This window comes from Protomyctophum bolini, assembly GCF_963924005.1.
Source record: "Protomyctophum bolini genome assembly, chromosome: 2".
Taxonomy (NCBI): domain Eukaryota; kingdom Metazoa; phylum Chordata; class Actinopteri; order Myctophiformes; family Myctophidae; genus Protomyctophum; species Protomyctophum bolini.
In genome coordinates this window covers 52,840,217-52,863,004 of record NC_137863.1, presented here as the reverse complement: position 1 = coordinate 52,863,004, position 22,788 = coordinate 52,840,217, and the positions used below count along the sequence as shown (strand labels likewise).

At 44.3% G+C, this 22,788-nt stretch overlaps 2 protein-coding genes across 11 annotated transcripts in view; both read right to left on the bottom strand.

Moving 5' to 3' along the window:
* LOC308327144 (ras-related protein Rap-1A-like) overlaps nt 1–21,521 on the bottom strand; it is a 32,401-nt gene extending 10,880 nt beyond the window's left edge. For 2 of the 10 annotated variants that reach the window (XM_080780336.1, XM_080780337.1), the window contains exons 1-6: nt 21,424–21,521; nt 14,349–14,437; nt 12,976–13,044; nt 12,308–12,364; nt 8,132–8,272; nt 440–583 (exon numbers count right to left, since the gene is read on the bottom strand). In XM_080780336.1, the coding sequence (XP_080636462.1) occupies nt 440–583; nt 8,132–8,272; nt 12,308–12,364; nt 12,976–13,044; nt 14,349–14,405 (468 nt within the window). In that variant the 5' untranslated portion in view covers nt 14,406–14,437; nt 21,424–21,521. The other 8 variants (XM_080780338.1, XM_080780339.1, XM_080780344.1 and 5 more) reach the window with 8 other exon arrangements.
* shisa4 (shisa family member 4) overlaps nt 1–22,788 on the bottom strand; it is a 64,557-nt gene that overhangs the window by 2,897 nt on the left and 38,872 nt on the right. The gene's annotated exons all lie outside the window — the stretch shown is intronic.

The window sequence follows — 22,788 nt, the reverse complement described above, 5'->3', positions numbered from 1 at the left end:
CATTAAGGTAGAATTACAGGTAGAATACTGGATGTGGTTGGTTGTCTGCAGCAGGTACAACATCTCAAACTGAAATTCATGTCCGTTAGTGTGGAAATGCTTTGAGATGAGGGTTTAAACTTAAAGGGCTCCATTTTAGTCGCCGCTAAACCCCTTAGACCTAAACCTTTTTGCCTTTGTCTTACCATTTTGCAAAACATTTTTGAATTTTTACGATTTTTCAAAAATAGCAGACCTACAAGCTCATAGTGCGCCACCCGGTGGCGCGCCATTTTCCTATTTTCCCTGCACGACACCGTTGCACGACAGAGTATGAAACGGGGCCTAACTGCACCTGTATCGGTCGCCATTTGCGATGCAGGTTAGGGTAGTAGAGCCGCTGTGTGTGTGTGTGACGTGTGTGTGTGTGTGCGCAGTGCAATCCGTGTGTTGTACTCACTTCGAGGACGTTGATCTTTGACTTTGCGGAGGACTCTAAAAAGGCACAGTGGTTCCACTGTCTGGCCAGGTTCTGACCCTGCTCCTTTCCCACCACGCGTTCATCCTCTAGGTCACACTTGTTCCCCACCAGGATCATTGGCACCTGCACAGGACGGAACGAGGACACACACACACCATTTTAACTAACTTTTCTCCACACACATTTATCTAGCTTAATATCCATCTACTGTACATGACATGTACAGTGCGTGCACACTGCGCACACACACACACACACACACACACACACACACACACACACACCTTGTCTCAAACTTGTGCATGTGACATTCATCTTGATCTCATTGTGCTAAATACAAATAAACACATTCATTGATTTTGTACTGATCCACAAGAGGATACATATTTTGTACTGATCCACAAGTTACATATTTTGTACTGATACAAAAATGGCATATTCTGGGACTTCAGTATCATGTACAGTAAAAGAAGAAGAGTGAGGAGGAGGTGAATAGAGGATACAGTAAGTAGCCTGGGGTCCAGCTATGCTTTCTATGGCATAGGCAGCTCCCGGCAGGATCCGCCGGGAGAATCTAGACGCAGCTGCGCGACACGAGAGAGGTGTGTGTGTGTGTGTGTGTGTGTGCGTCAATTTAACAAAGGAGCAGACGATCACAAATCAGCAGTGAAAGGGATCGACGTTTGTGCTACTCTATGCCGAAATGAAGTGGACTCGGTCCCAGACTCTTTTTTTTTCCTCCATGGAAATAAAATTGTCTGGGTTTCCGAGGCTAGAGGATAAGTAGACAGGATGAACGGAGAGAGACAGAAGACATGAGGGCGAAAGGGGAGAGGGCAAAAGAGAGGCAGAAGGAAGGAGAGGATTGGAGATTATGAAGAGATGAGCAGCAGGCGCTCTCGTTAGCAACATGCAGTCCATTTCATTTGCAGCACTTATCTGCAGCTAAGTAGTGTATTCAATATAATCTCAAGGCGGCTTGGATGCTTCACAGAAAGCATCATCAACCGAGATCTATTCATCCCCCGGGGAAACTGGCATTTACATTACCTGGCACAGGAACCCAAAAAGGACAGAATCAATACAAAGCTGCAGCAGAGGCAGTATCTTAGTTTTTTTGTTTACTTTTGGAAAAAAAAGGACATCCTCCTCAATTAATTTTCCTGGATTGGTACCCAATGCAACTACTAAAATGAAATACAGTGCTTTAGGAATCTGCCAAATATGCAAACTCGTTTTCTATTTTTGTATTACTCTGGGACAAGAATAAAGCTTAGCCCTTAGCCGTCCCACTGGGCAGAGGACAGGACTAGCCCTTAGCCGTCCCACAGAGGACAGGACTAGCCCTTAGCCGTCCCACAGAGGACAGGACTAGCCCTTAGCCGTCCCACAGAGGACAGGACTAGCCCTTAGCCGTCCCACAGAGGACAGGACTAGCCCTTAGCCTTCCCACAGAGGACAGGACTAGCCCTTAGCCGTCCCACAGTGGACAGGACTAGTCCTTAGCTGTCCGACAGAGGACAGGACTAGCCTTTAGCCGTCCCACAGTGGACAGGACTAGTCCTTAGCTGTCCCAGAGGACAGGACTAGCCCTTAGCCGTCCCACAGAGGACAGGACTAGCCCTTAGCCGTCCCACAGAGGACAGGACTAGCCCTTAGCCGTCCCACAGAGGACAGGACTAGCCCTTAGCCGTCCCACAGAGGACAGGACTAGCCCTTAGCCGTCCCACTGGGCAGAGGACAGCAGGGGAGTGTTGGGGATGCGTCGACTCCTGCCTGCTGTTTCCTGACAGCCTATCTAGGGAGCAAGGTCTGCCAGAAGGAAGTCATGGCGGACCCGCCCAGACCCGGGATAACATCACTTTCCTTCCTGCCCCCTTTCTAACACTGCTGTGTGCTTAGTTTAGTGTCTCTGCTCCGGCTCCTCTCTGGAATGATAGGATAGTGTTTAAGCACATTTAAACCCGCCATCCCCGCTTTGGGCAAATGTTCAAACATCTTCACACAATTTTACATTAGCAAAATTGTAAATAAAATAATCACATCTATAAGCTCTCAGCGCGTCACTTTTCGTGCATAGAGCCAAGCACTTAAGTACAAGTAACATGTGTGTTTCTGTAAGTGTTCAGTACGATCCCGCGTTTTCGCCAAAGGTCTGTGGTCACGCAGGGGCAGGCAAGAAACATACTAAAGCAGGGTAAGATTTAACCCATTTTGTTCGGGAACCCCTTTTGGTGTTTTAACTAAGCATTGTTATACTACAAGCTCATAGCGCGCCACCGAGTGACGCGCTACAAGCTTGTAGGTCTGCTATTTGGGAAAAATCGTGAAAATGCGGCACAAATCTTTGAATATAATATTCTTTCAGAAGACTCTTAGGGCTGGATTTTGAAGGTGCGTTTTACCATGTGGTAATACATAAATTGGCCTCGCTCTGCGCACAATCGTATTATGAAAGCCTTATCGTCCCGTGTTGAACGCACACACATATGGAATACGACGTTGCTGAATATTTTAGCATTGTGGGAGTGTCCATATGTTAATTATTTTCGCTTTGCGCAATTTGCTATTAAGCCCCTTGACCTGCGCATAACGATTAGACGTGGGTCTAGGCACCTCATAAACGCAAAAAGAATTTAAAGCACTGTTTGATTTTACACTTGAGCGGCTCTGGGACGCTGCTGGAGTGTTGCCAAGTCTGTTTATTATAAGCGGCTTCTTTTTCTGTAAAGTTGCTTGTAAATATTGGTAGTTGTGGTTGCTTTTCTTGTTTCTAAAGGTTTCTCCTAATGTTGTTTAAACCAGTGATCCTCACACAGCACATTCCCATGTCAAGGATCCCCAGATTAATGCATTTGCCCAACTTAAGGACGGCTAATACAAAAATGTAATTAAAATGTTACTTTTGAAAATAGCAGATCTACCAGCTCACAATGAATCACATTCATTCATTAAAACTATGAACTCTGACTGCAGGCGGATATATAATGATCATTATAACAATGTGCAAGAAAATATTTAAAAAGATGGAAGGACTTTATATTTGTGGACAATCAAAATATGTTTTTTATTTTAATGTGGTGTCATTAAAATTAATCTGGATATAGCAGACTCACTATCTAGAAAATAAAAACATGGCACTTCATTTAAAATAGGTTACAGACCCCTGTTATATGCGCTTATTTTGGGATTATTTTTATAGACCTATTTACTTGTTTCTATGAGACATGGCAACAGCCAGCAAAAGACGCATCCATTCTTTTTGAAAGGTTGAGATTAGAAACGACCATAATTATTTCATTTCTCAACCTTAAAAATAAATAAAAACATCTCCATAATCCTTGAGAGGTTTGCTTTCATACGCTGTATCACACTCGATCCAAGTCTTCTTCAATAAAATGCTACGAGCGAAGACCATACCATCACGGGCATACGCACCACGCATTCAACTCATTACTCATTTCAAATATAATATAATTATAATTTAAATTAAAATATAATTTTACTGGTGTTTCTCAATAGAAACAACTTATTTTGAGGCATAAATGACAGCATGCAGTGCAATAGGAATAATTAACCCAAATGTGACAAAGTCATATGTCATGTCTTCTATGGTGCCAGCCTGAAGAAATGTAATAATAACGACCCCCAAAGTGCGCATTCCGTATGTGACATCAGCTGACTGGTAAAGAAAATAGTACGGACATGTTGATTGGGTAACTCTCAAACACGCCTTAAACACTCCCATGACTAATTCAAGGCCGTTTTGCGCACTCCACGGGGTGTCGAAAGCGCTTCTTAACATGCTTAAAATTGCAATATGACATACCTCACGCCCCCAGCTCATATTACTGTAATAGGTAAAACGCACCTTCAAAATCTAGCCCTTAGTCTTTTAATTTCGACGTCAGGCCAAAATGGGTTAAATCCAATGCAATTCAGCCATTTGCATAATGCTTTGCTTATATTGTGGTGGGTGGCAACGGATACGGATATACTGTTAACCTGTACCCCCCCCCCCCCCCCCCCATTTCATTCAGCCTTGTCCAAAGACGACGTGACTTGTGGAGCTGGAAAAGAACTGGACAAGATTTGTGAGCAATATGGTAGTGTCCTGACTGATATGCACCAACATGTTCATGCATATCCATTATTTTTCCTAGTCAACTGCTGCCTAGTATTTCAGAGGTTGTTCTTGGACAGGGCTACTATGACCAAGTACTTCCAGAAGATGTTATCGTAAATACTCAAATATTCTAGTACCCCTAACCCACCCCCCCCCCTTCCCTTTCTCTCTCGCGCACGTTTCCACACTCGCTCACTCTGAGCTGTGGGGCAGACGACAGGAAGTGGGTATGTTTGGTTTAGCCCCATGGAGGTTGCTGCTTGATGTTTGATAACCAAACAAGCCTTCAGACGGGACCGTTGAATGACAGCCCCCACCCCCCCCCCCCCATCAGAGGTCCCAAGTGAACCTGTGGTATGCCATTCTAACACAAACTGTAACAAGCCAAGCTGGAGGGGCAGAAGGGTTGGACTGTTAAGGTCAGCAATACGGCAGAGCTATGTTAACTAGCAGTGTCCACACACATACACAGGCTCCGTTCAGACAGGTCCTATCCCGCCCCACAATGGCATTCCAGAGGCTGGACTGCAGACAGAATCATGGAACTCAGAATAGGGATAAGGATGCTTGGTCCGAGTAGAAACATGAATATAGACACTGAGACGGTGCTTCCACGTGGAGAAGTGAGTCACAGGCATTAGTTAACCCATTTAGACCTGATTTTAAAAAGCCTTCTAAATCAGACTTCTGAAAAACCCCATGTTTTTATGTCAGTGGTTCTCAAACTATTTCATGTCAAGGACCCCCAAAATTATATGCAATTGGCCCGCTGACCCCAAATTGAAAATGTGTTGTTCCAGGGACCCCCCCCCCCCCCCCCAAGAAGCAAAGATTTGAGTTAAAAAACGTTTGCTCTGAAATAATATATATCAAAGATTTGGGCCACATTTTCATGATTTTCCAAAAAATAGCAGATCTACAAGCTCAATTTTTCAATAGCTAAAGTATACCATAATGCTTAAAACACCAAGAGCCCCAAAATAGGTTAACACCCTGTCCACGCGAGTGAGATGAAGAAGCCAGCTTGGAAGAGTCATAAGACGTCAGTTACGTAAGAGCAGTGGGAGGCAATGAGGCATGTCGGCTTTCTCTCTCCCTCTTTTTTTTTAATACACTCTTCAAGCGAGTTACTTTAACTCTCTCTGCCTCACGAGACCCTTAACAAGTCTTCTCAGGAGGAGGAATTCAGTCCCACTGCGATCAAAAACGCATGTCATTAAAAGGCCTTTTTAATTGAGCTTGGCAAGGCAGAGTGCAGTCTGCACATTTCACCGGCGTTTGCAGTAAATGGTGCGTGGCATTCCCATCGAGTTGAACCAGAATGAGAACAGCTGCTGCGGCAGCAAATAGTCTTGACTGCCCTCTCGCGCGCTTGCCCCAGCCTCAAAGCCTTCAGCTCCAGTTAAGAAATATCTCCTCTTTGCAAGGAGAAGCCAAAGAGAGAGGGGGGGGGGGGGGGGGGGTAAGACGGGGACAATGTGTTAAGCATTTCCTTTGCTTGCTGCATTCTTTCAAGGGGCAAAAAGAAAAGATAAACAGATGTCGTGGGTTGTCATAGCCAGACGTCTTAAGTTCTTAACCCATTCTGGGCGGAAACCCCTTTTGGTGTTTTAAGCATTATGTTATGCTTTAGCTAGAAAAATAGCAGATCTACAAGCTTTAGGTCTGCTATTTTGTCATGGAGGGGAAAAAAAGAACCGTGAAAATGTGGTGCAAATCTTTGAATACATATTCTTTCAGAGCGAGCGTTTTGAACTCAAATCTTTGCTTCTGGGGGTCTATGGAACAACATATTTTCAGATGGGGAAACATTTAGAAACATAGGAGTTTTTCAGAAAACTGTCACGATTTAGAAGACATTTGTAGAATGGTTCCCAGGTCAAAATGGGTTAAATCACCAGTAGAGCGCTCGCTGACGGAGCAACCGTAGCGACCAGATAAGCGTGAATGTTTGGACAGGGGTGGAACACATCAGGAGGCCCGGAACACGGTTCCAACAGGAATGGGATGGCAACTGCTTTCCGCCATATTGGAGGAGCCACACTGATCCTGCAATCAATCCCGGCTTCAACCCTCGGCCCCCAGAACCACAGCGGCTCAGTAATGAGCTACCGCAGATCCTCCCCGATTCCAGTGCGTTTTCTGATGAGTTGGGGCTTTCCTCTGACAGTCCAATCACCCGCACAGAGTGCCAGAACCACAGTCAGTCAGACCACAAGGCAGGCCGGGGAGAGAGAGAGGTGGGGGGGGGGGGGGGGACGACAAAGAGCCAAATGCGATGAAAGGCCAATCAAAACAATGAGCTGAAGAGAATATTGGTATAGAGAGTGGAGGGCTGGCCGATTTGGGTGGGTGAAGGCAGGAGTAGGGGTGAGGGGTTTTACAAACTGCTGATGGGAGAAGGAGAGAGAGAGAGAGAGAGAGAGAGAGAGAAAGTGAGTGAGCCAGATAGTGAATGAGAGAAATAGAGGGCGGGTTATATGGTAACATTCATTCCCTCCAGAGATCACCAAAAAAGGGCATCCTGAATCCTGCTGACAAGCTATCTGCCCTGCCTGGGAGGGGATGGATGGAGAGCTCTCCCAACAGTGTCCCAGCGTACCAGGGACACAGAGAACCTGATGCACTGCTCAGAACGGATTGACATGACCAGATCCTCCAAGACTCAATCAACATTTGAAGGGGAAAACCAAACTGCATGTTAAAAAAAAGGGGGGGGGGGGGGGAAACGCAGAACTATTATGTTAATATTTCTGTGCAAATTAGGGATAGGAAGGGATTAGTTGCAACTAGATAAAGTGCCCCTCGGGGCACAGGTCTCCACAGGTTGTGGCCTCCTGGTGGTGCTATATTAGGCCAATGTGAAAGGGGTGCAATTTCTTCTTACGCCTTGGATGGCAATTAGATGATTTGAGGCATTTTGTTCCAAAAATGTGTTTTGGTGACCAGGCCAATGGGATATATTATTTAACAGGAAAGTCTGTGAAAGATTTCATGTAAATTGCACAGTGCGTTGATGATTTGAGGCATTTTGTTCCAAAAATGTGTAGCAAAAATGCACCTGTTGGGCGGGATATATTCCTCAGCCTAGTAGGAAACAAGGAAAGTCTGTGAAAGATTGCACGTAAATTGCGTGCTGCGTTCATGATTTGAGGCTTTTTGTTCAAAACGGGCCAATCCAAATGTAAACTTTGAAAGCCAATGTTAGCCAATTACGGTGTGCAAATAGACACACAAGGAACAGCGCATCGCAGTTTAGCCAATGAGAAAGCCAACTGTACTAGCACAGCAACGTCAGCCAATGAGAAAACCGGCTGGACTATAGAGGACTAGCTTGCACATCGATGATAGACAGCTGGTAAAACAATGAAGAGTATTAAAAAGCGCTTGGGACAAAACCTCTCAACTCCATTGGACCATCAAGCTGTCTGCTAAAGCAACTAACTCCACCGCCTCTCCCCCTGCCTCTCATTCAAAGCACTTACCAACAATACCAACTTTGACGAGGCAGTGTTTTCCGCCTAAACTCAGGTGTTACTACTTACATCCTCCGTGTCCTTTACTCGTAGGATCTGTTCCCTCAGGTCCTGGAGGTCGTTGAACGTCGACTGTGCTGTGATGGAATAGACCAAGGCAAAGCCTTGGCCATTCTTCATGTACAGGTCCCTCATTGCCGTGAACTGCTCCTGAAATGACAATTCAGAAACGGGGAGAAGCAAAAGGACGTCACTACTGTTTTACGGTACAAATTGGCCATATTGACAGACACGTTGGCCATATTGCTCTTATGTCATACCGGGGTGGGAAAAAAGCCCACTGTGGGAATATTGCCATTGAGGTTATGCAATGAATTCACCTTTGTCTATACTAACCCATGTTGGGGCGGGAACCCCTTTTGGTGGGTTTTTTTTACCTCACGATTTTGCAACCCAGTTGTTTTCACCCAGTGCCAATTATCTAATGTAATCCTGGGCACTACACTTCCTCTGCCAACCTGGGGGAGGGCAGCGGACTGACCTCATGCCTCCTTCTATGCATGAGTAGTCCAAGCTGTTTCTTTTCACCTGACAGGGGGGAGTTTCCCTGGCCGGACGTAGCCCGTGGAAGGAACACGTTATTCCGACTAGGGGTGCAACGGTTCTCGGTTTAAAACCGAACCGTTCAGTACAGCATACACGGTTCAATGCGCTCTAATGAACCGCGCTATTTCGGTTTGCATTGATTAATTTCTTACAGCTGCGAATAATGTATTTCTCGGTCACACACCGGCCTACTTAGAAGTCTAGTACTCTATCGGTCACACACCGTCCTACTAAGAAGTCTAGCACTCTTTCGGTCACAGAAGTGTAGCACTCTGTCGGCCACCCCCTCTCCCCCCACAGACACACAGACACACAGACACACACACACACACACACACAGAGAGAGAGACGGCATGATGAGGAGAATCCAGCCCTCGTCTTTAAACGTCGTTCTTGAAAAGACCACTCTGTGGAATAATTATTGATCGTCATACACAGAGAAACACACAGAGGAGTAACCTCGAATCAACAGGCTTCTAAGCACCGTCTTTGTAAGTTTGTTCAGATCTGCTTCTGCATCTGCACTCGCTGTTTGAGTGCTAAAGAGGGAGAGAGAGAGCAAAAACAACTCGTTGTTGTTGCTCTCTCCACCCGGAGCAGGAGAAGAATATTCCGTCTGAAAAGTCCCAACAAATGTCCAATCCATGACTGTAGATAGAAACCCTTCTTCTAATAATATAAGCATAATATCCTTATGCATAGATCTTTATTCAATAAACTTTAGTATTTTTCTGTGCGACACGGCAATGTGAATCCCTCCCCTCCCAGGAGCCACTCTCCTCTCCTCCCTGCATGTGCTGCTCACTATGCACATGTGAGCGCATAGGTGCATTATTTTCCCTTGAAAATAATGATGAGGCACATTAAAATAGCAATATAAGGTTTTTTACTTTAAACTTTTTAACTTTAAAATAATGAAAAGGTGCCTGCCTGGCTGGCTGGCTGGCTATGAGCATGAAAACAGCATTGTTGTTTTTCACCACCTGTGCGCAACCTAACACATACAAACACACATACGGTATGATGATTTTGTGTGCCAGTACAGTACAGTAGAAGGACCGGCACACAGTAACTCGGTCATTTCTCAACCGTTTCGGAGACGGGGCGTCAGTTCGGAACAGGCCCGGCACCCTGGGCGCGTTCCCCCCGGAAACCCCCACACAGAGTTGCACCACTCACTTCACACGGGTGTGATTTCTTTTTTTACTCTACCTAAACCGAACCGAAACCGCCCCCATACAGAGGTTCGAACCGAACCGTGGGCTAACTGAACCGTTGCACCCCTAATTCCGACCAGTTCCTTTCCCCTCCATCAGGCGCCCCGGCTGGCCAGGGGGAGATAGTTTTAGAGACCAGGATTACTGCATGTTTTTTGTGAGGGTACCTACCCTAGGGGACACGGGGAGAACATGCAAACTCCACACAGAAAGGCCCTTTCGTCAACCCCACCTCGGGTATGGGCGCTGATGATGCGGAGGAGGGAACACGCCCGCAGCAGAAATCGAACCCAGGACCTTCTAGCTGTGAGGCAGCGACAGCACTACCGACTGTGCCACCGTGCCTCAAGGGTTCACTTTAGCTTGAACAAACCCTGGTAATAATTATGATTATATTATTAATGCATGTTGAAAAATGCTTGACGCACCATGGGTAATACTAATGGGCCATTTTTTTTTTAATCTCCATTACAAGTGCAATGCTGAACACAGTGTGGATAAGGCACGTTATCAGCACACTTTGTTTGGGCTGCAATTCTGAGTGGCTACATGACAAGCAGAACAGTTCCACATCTAACATCACAAGTATGCCAGTGTTGATTCCGTCGACTAAAACTAAGACGTCGACTACCTTTTTTCACTGACGAAAACTAAATGAAAACGAAGCCACGTTGACTAAAACTAAATATATCGACAATTTCGTCAACAAATAAAAACTAGACTAAAATGTTAGGAAGGAACTAGTGGCCAAGAGATCCAGTAAGAATCATTTTATACTTGGTTGCATGCTGAAAATAGCAAAACATTCCAGGTGACTAAAATATGACTTTATGAAAACTATTCAAGAGACTATGACTAAAACTAAAATCTGCCAATGCTGCCAAAAAAAGAACACTGGTTGTAAGCGTACATTTGTGTTGCAGAATAAATGTGATGTACAATAATACTGTACAGATGGACAGTATTAGAGCTGATAGAATCCCATGATTCCATTTCTTAGAAGCCACAGGCGGAGGTTTACATTGCTGCTTTTAGATTTCCTTGACAGAATAAAAATATTTCCCAGATAAAATAAAAAACCCTCATCAATTCAAAGGCTGGCCAACTGACCCTTGGCATGTTTATATAATGTTTCTCAACATAAATCGCATTGCTGTTCCTAAGCTGAAAGAAAAGCGCTTTCTCTAAGCCAGATAAAAATCAATTCAGTCACTATTCGGTCTTACTGATTTGAATTCCATTCTCTACTAATCATATCAGGGGAGAGGTGCTGCACAATATAGCATAGAAAGGAACGTCCCTGGAAGAATATCAATGTTGTGTATAAAACCTCTTGACTTGAATACTAGCCTATTACTAGTTTCAACCACAGCTAACGAGATCAGATAGCAGAATTTAGAATACATTTGGGAAGAGACACCAATTTGTTCCCGTCTCCATCACCGTTACCATTTTGTTGTGCAATCGTCGTTGTGTATTGGCTGCCGCTGCATGCTTCTACACAAAAACAAACAGTGACTGTCATGCCGTCAGTGACCCCCCCTCCCCCCACACACTTTTTATGTCCCGACGGTGCCACTGACCATGATACCGTTAGGATGCCGACCATGATACTGACATGGTACTGATGTATTACATTATGAACTTTTATTACATTATGAGCGACTATCTGTTAGAAATATCGGTTACGTTACAAGTTATTTTTTTATTGGCAGAGGGAGTGTAGAGCCCAGGATTGCGTTCGATAATTGACATCTGTCACTCACAGTGCCAATGTTGAGTGATAGAGCTTGGTATTGGATGAGGCTGGGTATAGAGCGTCACAGTCCCGCCCCCTTCCATGACGACGCCAGGCCCAGGAAATGAATCTCAATGCATTTTTCCCATAGACATTTCAAAACGTAGACCTTTTAAGCGTCGTACGAAGCCAACTCTTGTCGTGACAAAATCATGACAACACACAATATTTTTTGGACCAAACAAATAATTACAAAGAAGAAAAAACAAAACAAATGTTTAAAACCTGCCGTTTTTTCCTACTTTCCAATTCTTTGTTTGGCCCGACAACAGTTGTCATGACAAGAGTTGGCTTTGTCCGCGGCGTAAACGTCTTTAAATAAATACTTTCTGAAAAGTCTATGAGGAAAATTAACAGGGATTTATTTTCCGGGTCTCTCGAGGGGGTGGGACTGCGACGCTCTATTGGATTGAGTGATAGAGCTTGGTATTGGATGAGGCTGGTTATTGGATTGAGTGATAGAGCTTGGTATTGGATGAGGCTGGGTATTGGATTGAGTGATAGAGCTTGGTATTGGATGAGGCTGGGTATTGGATTGAGTGATAGAGCTTGGTATTGGATGAGGCTGGGTATTGGAATGAGCCATATGATATGATACCACAATTATGGAGGTTGTTCACTTACTGTGCCGGCCGTGTCGAGGATTTCAAGCATACATTGCTGCCCATCTACCTCCACTTGCTGTAGGGAGATATGACAAGGGTGGCATAAATGGTAAATTTACAGTATATAGTGCATTTATCCAAGGCGCTTTACATAGTTTGTGCATTACATTCACCCATTCACATGCACATTCATACACCGATGGTGGCGCAAGGCACCAACCAGCACATCAGGAGCAATTAGGGGTTCAGAGTCTTGCTCAAGGAAACTTCGACACTGACTCTGGGGGAGCCTGGGTTCGAACTGGCAAACTTGCGATTACCATCCAGCCACTCTACCCCTGAGCCACCGCCGCCCCATATTAAGAACAAGTCAAACAAAAAGCAAAGCCTTATCTCACGTCAGAAATTATATTGCAAGAAGCCAACCCCAAATAACAGGGGGAAAAACAAAAGATGGTAATAATGAGCCAAATGGGGTGTGATGAGGACCAAAAAGGGGACAGAGAGAGAGGGACAGGGAAAGAAGAGCGAGAGAGAGAGAGTGGGAGAGAGAGAGCGATAGAGGAGGAAACAGTAACATCATGACGTGAACCTGAAGACCAGCTGCTAGCAATCAGCTCATTCCAGACCAGCACACAATCTCTTTCACTCACTTCCCATTCTCTCCTTCTCCACGGAAACACTTACCTTTCTGTACGAGTCTTCTATTGTCGGGTCGTATTTCTCCACAAAGATTCCTTGTACAAACTGAACTGTCTGTAAGAAAAAGATACAGACCCAGAACAACGTCAGATCAATGTAACATCCAAGAGACACGAAAGGTGGCCGAGCGACAGTGTCTGCTATTAGCAGGGGTTCCCAAACTTTTTCACATCAAGGACCCCCAAATTGACACTAATTAGCCCCGCGGACCCCCATTTGAAAATATATGCCAGGGGACCCCCCCCCATAAGAGAAGATGTTTATGGCTCTAGCAGTGATTCTCAACCAGTTTAATTTCAAGGACCCCCAGTTTGACATGCATTAGTCGTCGTCCCCCTCCTCCCCATTTAATGGCATTTCTATCTCTGGGACCCCCAATTGATATTGTAAAATCAATGTTATTTTAACTCTGAGAGTGTACAAATGGAACCACTCTCTGAGTTATAGACCCATAATGGTCCATTTGGTTCCAAACTATCATTTAGCTGGGGACCCCCTGGAACTCCCTCAAGGACCCCTGGGGGTCCCCAGACCCCACTTTGGGAACCATTGTGCTATAGCACTAGCAGTGCTGTTTCAAAGTCTGTCTATCAAAGAAACCCAACAGGACAATCAAAGTTTCCAGGGTTAAGTCTATACAATACATACACAGCGATGGAAATACAGTGCAAGCAACCATTGATCTTAAATGTTGAGGATTAATCTTGTGCAACAAATGGTTCCGTTAAAGAAACGTAATAGCCCTGAATTCACCAAGTCTCTAAACATGTCACTGCTTGCCAGTTTGAGAGCAGGACTGTTTCACTTTGCATTAATTAACCATGAAGACCTACTAATGCTGTAGGAGTTAGGAGTGAGGAAAAGGTTGAGCACATCTCAGTGCAGAGGCAGTTACAAAGTGCCCTTAAAGTGTTCTACCCGTTTCAAATACATTTGATACCGGTTTCATATACTGTAAGCAAATTTGAGGGGATTGGATAACCAGTATTGACATCACTGTTGGATCTTGCAAAAACTGTTTATAGTTAACTACATCAGTTACTACATCAACAAACTCTGCACCCACGGGATGCACTACTGTACTGTTTATTCTAGTTTTTTTGCTAGATTTAATTATAATAATAATTTCTTCTTCTGCCTACCATATAAAATGTTATTAAGTTAAATGCTGCAATTTGTAAACGTTGTTGAAGTGGGACTCCTAAAATGACCCCGGGACTCATCTAAAAGACCATCCCTGCATCCCAGGACTCATTACATTGAAAACCTATTTACATCACTGCCCATTGAATAAGGATGTGCTACCGTTCACGTCATTGTTAGTAGAGATGGTGGCAGTGAAGAGAATATATACTTACCAGAGCAGACTTGCCCACGCCTCCCGAGCCTAACACCACTAGTTTGTATTCACGCATGGCGGGATCGCTTCACCAGACAGCCCAACACTCTGCACTGGAGAAAACAGGGAGGAGAGGAGCAAAGAGAAGTGGAGAGAGATAGAGAGAGAGAAAGGAATAAATAAGGACAGGACAATGAGATGAAAAATGTATGAAATGTGTCCAAAGAAAGGTCTAATAAAAAAACATTAAGAAAGGGAGAGGGAAAAACAGGGATTGTCCCACTAGTCCAGTCCAGTCCCAGAGTTCATTTCTCCACTTCAGGAAGAAAAGGATTCTAGTAATTCCTGGAGGTCTGGGAGGACAAGAAGCAGCACAACAATGAGGCAACACCCATAAGTGGAGCTGCTCCAGGGTGGAGGAGGTGAAGAGTATGTGACCCCTCTCTAACGCAAACCAGCTGTGCTGCCGCGCACGTGTGTGTGTGTGTGTGTGTGTGTGTGTGTGTGTGTGTGTGTGTGTGTGTGTGTGTGTGTGTGTGTGTGTGTGTGTGTGTGTGTGTGTGTGTGTGTGTGTGTGTGTGTATGTGTGTGTGAGAGAGAGAGAGAAAGACATAGTGAGATGGGGAACTGAAGGCAGGAAGACACATGGGTTTGGCAGACAAGCCCCTTAATGACACAATCATTTGGCCACAGAACACAAAAAAACACACCCAATGCACCCCACTGTCGGGACATGCCCATGAGTCGAGCTCATTCGCTCATCGCCTAGCTAGCATATTTGTGTACCTCCGACAGCACTATGTCAGTCACTGGAGGTGACTGTGGCAACAGTCGGGGGGGGGGGGAAGTGGAAAATGAGATGGTGGGGGAAGTTGTGAAATGACTGGAATATCCCTTTGAGCAACATGGAACTGGAGGCTGTGAATCGTTGGCACACGTGACGTAACGCCAAGTTAGCCAAGCCAACTGGGTCACTACTAGTTGGCCTCTACAGAGAAGCTAGCTAGGAGGCCTGGTGAGAATGGCTCAGAGTCAGAGAGGGGGGTGAGTTTGGATTATTGGTCCACATACTTGATTTAAATGCTTTGTTGTTGCACATTATACCCCAATAGCAGATCTACAAGCTCACTTTGCAGATGAGCTATTTTCGCTGTGAGACACGGATGTGAAACTAAATATTAATCATCTCTGAGGAAAAGCACGTAATGGTTCACTAGGAAATGATATGAACAGGAAATAAAACATTCCTCCAATGAGTGCTTTGAAGCATCATCCAGCAATTGGATACATTATTTTCTCTCTCCTTCGGTAGTTTAACTGGCTTAGTGGCTTTGATCTTCCATTGCTTGTTTCAGCGTTGTATAGCAGTCATGGTCAAATAGAAAGAAAAAGTCAACTGGAATGCATTATGCCGCATTTCAATAACTATGGTACTTCTAAACAGGAAACGATAATTGCAGCCATTATTACCAAACCTATGCCACCCACTACATTTATATATATTAGACCTGAGGACGATTCTACAAATGCCTTCTAAATCCTGATAGTTTTATGAAAACCATATGTTTCTGTGTCAGTGGTTCTCAAGGTTTTTCATGTTAAGAACCCCAATAATTATATTAATTTGGCCACGGACCCCCCCCCCCCCCCCCCCCATCTGAAAATATGTTGTTCCAGGGACCTCCTAGAAGCAAACCTTTGAGCTATAAACGTTCAAATGTGGCGCAAAGATTTGCGCCACATTTTCACGATTTTTCAAAAATAGCAGACCTACAGCTACAAGCTCGTAGCACGGCATCGAGATTTGAGAGCTTGTAGATCTGCTATTTTTCAATATCTAAAGCATAATGCTTAAAACACCAAATGGGGTTCCCGCCCAAATGATTAAAACTATAGCTATGACTATTTGGCTAAGAGATACATGTAACTTTCCAAAGGAATATTATAAGCGTGTAGCATCTGGGTAGGGTTATTCAACTACAGGTCAGTGTTTTTCCCCCTAGCAATAGTACCATGCCATATGTTATGACCATAGGTACCAAGACAAATCAATACGTTACCCTTTTGAGTCTGTGGCTGGAGAATTCGCCCCCCCAAAGGTTGAGAAGTAAGAAGCATGTGCTTAAAAAGCAGGACCCAAGGATAAGAGTCTAGCCTGGCCTAATCATCATCCCCTTTTTCAGATTGTCAAAAAGCTAATTACGAGCCGACATCCTCAAAAATAGATTATCTCCTCCCACGGACACACCATTCTTAATCCCTCTAAAATATCGAGGGAGAAGCCAACTCTGAGGTCCGAGGATCTCCAACTCTAAGTCACGAGGGACAACCATGTGGGTTATGAAGCCCGAGTAGTGAATAATTCATATGCACTAAACACTGACACGCAAAGAGAATTCCTCCTAGCACAATTTGGAAGGAGCCAGTCGGGGGAATAGCAGCCCAGGCATGCACGTGTGCTTTGCAAACAGTCGTACCAAGTACTGCGATGTTAGTGCACGCACGCCGTCACATGTGCAATGTCACACTCACACATAGTGCCATAACGCGGTACACACAATGTCACATAAGAGATTTAAGGCTGGGCCTTTACTCGTCAGCATATCCATGCATCATGTTTCTTATATTAACACTGTGGCCTAATCCGTGCAAAGGCGGATGACATCAAGACCCCCCCCCCCCCTCTGAGACAACGGCTGTAACACTATTATAAGAATGCATCACAAGTGACTATGGAGGACGTTCACTCCTCCAAACAAACAGTGCACAGTCAGATGCCATCTGTTCCGTCGTCACACCCTCCAGTGTCATTGTGGGTGAGCAAAACTAAGATGTAACCATGGTGGCGACTACTGCTCTTCTAGTGGCTCACCATAAGGGCAGAGTGTTGTTTGTTTTCACAAACTAGGTTCACACCAGTGTTGTTTTTGGCAGCAAATTTAGTTAGTCTAGTTTTAGTAGACTAAATGTCATGCGATTTTAGTCGACTAAATCTAGAGTTGATGTTATTTTGGTGGGCCTTGATGCCGTCGTAAGGACTGTTTTTACACTTGCTGAAAATGCAGCCAAGTGTAAAATGACTTCTACTGGATCTCTTGTCCACTAGTCTCTTAGTCACCATAGTTTAGTTTATTTACTTTCCGTCAATAAAAAAGGTAGTCGACGATTTGGTCGACTAGTTTTAGTCGACCAAATCAACACTGCCATAAGGGCAGAGTGTTGTTTGTTTTCATAAACCAGGTTCCCACACTAACACAACTCATTTTGTTGTTGCAAAAAAATAAAAAATAAACGGTTCATACAATAACTGCTATATATCATAGACTGTGATTCCGTCACAGACACCAGCCTCCCTCTCCTTTGAACTTGAAGTAGTTGAGAATGGGAAACTGCCTGGTTAATTTGTCTCCCACACTACATGACCCCAATGCCCTTAATGACCTGGGTTGTGGGATCCATTTAAAAACCCAGCCTGATTTTACAATTATTACGCCTCGCCCTCGATTGTCACCTTTCTGAGTTTCTTCCTCCTATGCCAACTTCCTAGAAATGCATGTTCACTTTAAAGTACAGCCATTTCTACAGCAAACAAAAAATGAACCTCTAGCAAGGCCATTACAGAATATAGGACACTCTTTCTTTCTCCCAACACCTCCTCTGCAAATTAACAATTCGTACCAAGTTTCATACTAGCAAAACAAGGCTGAACTCTCCAACTCTGCCTGCCTTCGCACATAGTAACACAAAACCACACACACAAGGGGCCGAGGCCATGTAAGGACATCTCCCTTAACGCTAAAATCTTGCCCCTTTTCCACAGCCGCCACAACTACACGCCACAATGTTCCCAACAAAACAAACACACCGCCACCGTTCCTCGACGATTGTGGAAGGCTGGAAGCCCCAACAAATAAGGAGAGGGAAAGCCACACGCCGCAGCAAACACACACCACTGCATCACTCACCGTCTAATATGGACCAAGGTATGTCTCCATGTAAGGCTGGAGAAGGCAAGAGGAGGTGCTGCCTGTGAAGCCACACAAAACTTCTGGCCAGAGAATGTTTCAAGTTTGACAAAAGTGAAAGTAGGGTGCAGGGTAACAAAAAGGCAGTGAAACTGCAGCGCCAAACAGTTTGACGATATTATCTGGAAATAAGGGTTTATTGCGAACACTATCACATGTTACTTCCTGGTATAGTAAGGATATAGCCGTCACAGAACTGAGTCAGCAGGCATGTTGGTTTGACAGGTGCCTTCTTCTATCTTTCCTGTCCAGACGAATGGTGAAAAACCACACATCCGCCCAACATACATAACATTAACCTTAACCGTTATGCCATCTTCCTGTTTGCTTGCTGTGTGACTCACATGACAATTATGGATGCTGCACAATTGGGGAGGCAATTTGAGGTTTTGGGGTTAGAAAAGTAGGTGTCAAAACAGCTCTGATGCCCTCAGGTCTATTCAGATTGCTGGCCATTGCTCATCTGTACCAAAATCTGCCATCTCACACTATATTACTGTTACACAAAACTTAGCAATAAACCAACCGACTTACTCACTCATGTTTACATGTTAATGGCAGCAGTGAGTCTGACAGGGAATAAACTGTGGTAGACTTTCTTCCAAGGACAAAAAGATAAGAGAAGTTCTTGTACAGTCAAACATATCTTTAAGAGTCTGTCATGACACATTTCAGATTTTAGTGTTGTTTTCCAAAATGACAGATGTACAAGTTCACAGTGCCACGCTGCGAGCTCATGTACATCTGCATCTGTACATCTATTTTTGAACAGTTTTGAAAAACCTTGTGTGAGAACAGTTTTGAAAAACCTTGTGTGAGAAGTGAGAACAACTGATTTAGAAGGCATTTGTGGAATCAGTTCTTAATTGTTATATGTGCAACATGTGTATATATTATGTAGTTTATAGTACATTAGACATTTTCCTCACACATGAACTTAAGACTTAGAGTAAATAGGACACATCTTGAATAAAAATGTAGAGGAAACACAGATGTGCGAGGTTAAGTACAGTCAGAATGACGAGCACCCTCAACACTGCCCACGCCATCTCTCTCTAAAACAATTACAATTCAGTCGAGCTAATATTCCCTACAAGGGGGAGACCAACAGTAACCAAAGAAAACTGTATACTTTTACAGGACCTCTATTATAAACAAGCTACTCAAGTTGAACAAGTTAGAGGACCCAATCTGTAGCAGGAACCTTGAAAACAAAATGAAACTAGCCCAGAAATCTTGCTGACTTGACGCCAATACCGATTACTTTCTAGCTGACTTTGCTTTTAAGAATGATGATCAGTAAATGACAAGTCGACAACTGCCAGTCAGTCAGCCAGTCAGTCATATCGGGGCCTTGACCTGTAACTACATCCTCTTTCCAGAGTGCCAGTTATGCCTCATTCTGATAGGACGGATGGAAAGCAGCAGCTACTTTTAGTCCAGGGTTCCTGTTCAAACCCTAGACAGGAGGGCGAGTAGGTTCATGCTTGGAGAGGGGGAGGAGGAGGGGGTAGGTTTATAGCCTAGCTCTCATCACCCAGCCTGGGTGGGTTTAAACGGATCCTTCCTCAGTCAGAACAGGATGAAACAGATGCTGAGGGAGGGGGTGGGTGATATAAACCCATGTTACAGGAAGCACTTTTTGGGAAGGTACACCTGTGCAAAAAATCTTATGTTGTTGATCTTCTCTATCTATCTGGTGTTTTATCTTCCATCATCAAATAAAATGCATGGGTCAGAGTCTGAGAGAGCCTCGGGTTCATAGTTTTTGGGGGACATCACTGCAACAGGCAGCTGCTGGTGTGTGTGTGTGTGTGTGTGTGTGTGTGTGTGACTGTGTGTGTGTGTGTGTGTGTGTGGTAGCAACAGTTCAAAAAAATTAGAGTCATCGCACTTCGCAAATCATATCAAAGGAATCCTGACCTGTCCATGTCTTCGCTGCAGTAGCGTACAGGACGTTTTTATCATACCAGGTCAAGTCAAATAATTCCCTGCTATTTGCGGCCGTGACCATTCCCCGGACGGAGCGAGGAGGACAGTTTGCTATTTTAACACAGCTTCCATAACATTCCACACATGCTATTCATTTCTATCTCCCCCCCGCCCCCCCCCCCCCCCCCCCCCCCGCCTGGGCCACACATAAAGCCGCAAGAAGACCCCCCCCCCGTAATCTGTAATCCAGGGCATCCCAGATCAGCATACATGTGTCGGCCAAAGGAAAAGCTTTTATTCACACCGGCAAAAAGAAGACTAAACTAAACCCCCCCCTGTTTAACTGTCTCGTTAGCAAAATACTGCTAAGTAGCTAGCTAACTGGGCCGCCCCAGTGAGTCACTTCTAGCCCTGGCTTCATGTTAGCTATTGATTTATTAACAGTTTGCAGAATTACAGTACATTTCAAGCACAACTCAATACAAAAAAAACTGTCAACTGTGAGTGGACGACACCATAATAAAGCATTACACTGGTTTACAATAGGGCCCACCATTTCCAATTCATCAAAACATTAAGCTAGTCAGCTAGCTGGCTAGCTGGCATTCTGTGTCCTAAAACACCAACACATGGCAGGATAGTCCCTCCCGCACTAGTGGCCTTTTAAGTGCAATTAGAACTAGCCATGAAAGAAATGTCTCATGCAAAAACAAACACACAAACATTTTAGCTCGTAAAGGCAGCACTTTTAGCCGGTTGCTAACGTTACCTGCCCTTCCTTCCTTCCGCCCGGCCTTCCTTCACTAAAATGGGAGTGCTCCTCTCTGTCTCCCAGCAGCAGCTCGCTCTCGCTCCCCAGTCCCAGTCTCCTCAATCTCCTGCTACTTCTCCTTATCCTCCCTTATTAAAACACCCAATCAAACACACACCACACAGTACAGTACAGGCCGGCGTGCTTTCATTAGTGCCCCCCACCCCACCCACCCCGGGGGTTAGTTTAGGGTTAGAGATGCATTACAGTTACACACCCGGTCTCTGTCTGCAGTCCGTTATAATCCCACCCGGGAGGCACTAGGCAGACCCCCTTGTTTAGTCCCTTTTAAATCTGGTTTGAAGTTGATCCGTTTTGCTACTTACCGTTTCTCTTCTCGCTGGCTGGCTGGCTGGCTGTCTCTCGCCGCTCCGCAAGTGTCAGTTTCCCTCCGGCCTCAGTGTGCGCGTGTGTGTGTACACACTGCGTTGGTGTGTGCGCAGTAGACGTCATTGGAACTAGTGCGATCATTTTCTCTCTTAAAGGACCAATCCGCGATACAAACGTAAACAAACGGGCACCATAGTACACCACCACCACCATGGTTTTACTTCTCTAATCAGCGGTGTAAACTGTAAAGTTTACTCAAGTAGGCCTACTGTATAAGTAAAAATAATAATTAAGAATTGAGGTACTTTTACTTTACTGGAGTTCCAATTTTCAATACTTTATACTTTTACTACAGCAAACTTTGCTACTATATAGTTACTTAATACTTTGTAGATTGATTATTACAAAACATACATTAACCACTTCAGCAGCTGAAGATGTTATACATTTGATTTATTTTTTTAAATAATTAGTAGGCTATACTCTTGGTACTTTAAGTACATTCTGATGCAATTACTTTTGTAAAAAAAAATTGTACTCCAGTAGATTTTGAATTCCGGACTTTTACAATACTTGCCGTATTGATACGTTACATAAGTAAAACATGTGAGTATTCCTTTTCCCCAAACTTTTTCATGTGAAAGACCCCCAAATGGACACTAATTAGCCCCGCGGACACCCATTTGAAATATGCCAGGGACCCCCCATAAGAGAAGATAGCAGTGATTCTCAACCCATTTAATTTCAAGGACCGCCAGTTTGACATACATTAGTCTACGGACCCCCATTTAATGGCATTTCTATCTCAGCAACCTCCAATTTATATTGTAAAATCAATGTTATTTTAACTCTGAGTGTACAAATGGAACCATGCAAATGGACCCGTTAGGGTCCATTTTGGTACAGAGAGTCTCAGAGTTCAAAATATGATCATTTGCAATCAGGGGTCCTATACTAGGCCCTCTTGTATTTCCCTACAGTCTACTACTGTGTCTTTGCCCGAAACCATAGCTGATCAGATCTCACAGCATGTTGCAACATGAAGCTTTGTGAGCTTGTAGATCTATTTTCCAAATGTCCACCCCAGAATAGGTACCGTAGGGTTCAAGTGGTTAAATAGTATAAAACACTGAGAAATAATAATTAAGTAGGAGTGAAGATGAAAAGGCTGTGTGTTATGCATTTTTAAATATGTTACCTACATACATGTAGCCTACTACAAAGCATGCAGCTCCACATTCATTTAACAAGCTCGGACAGATTTCTGGTGAAATGTATCAAAGAATGTCAATTAATGGTGTAATGTTTATCATCCCTATAATCACCATAACACAATACAATCCTCAATAATAATTTATTCA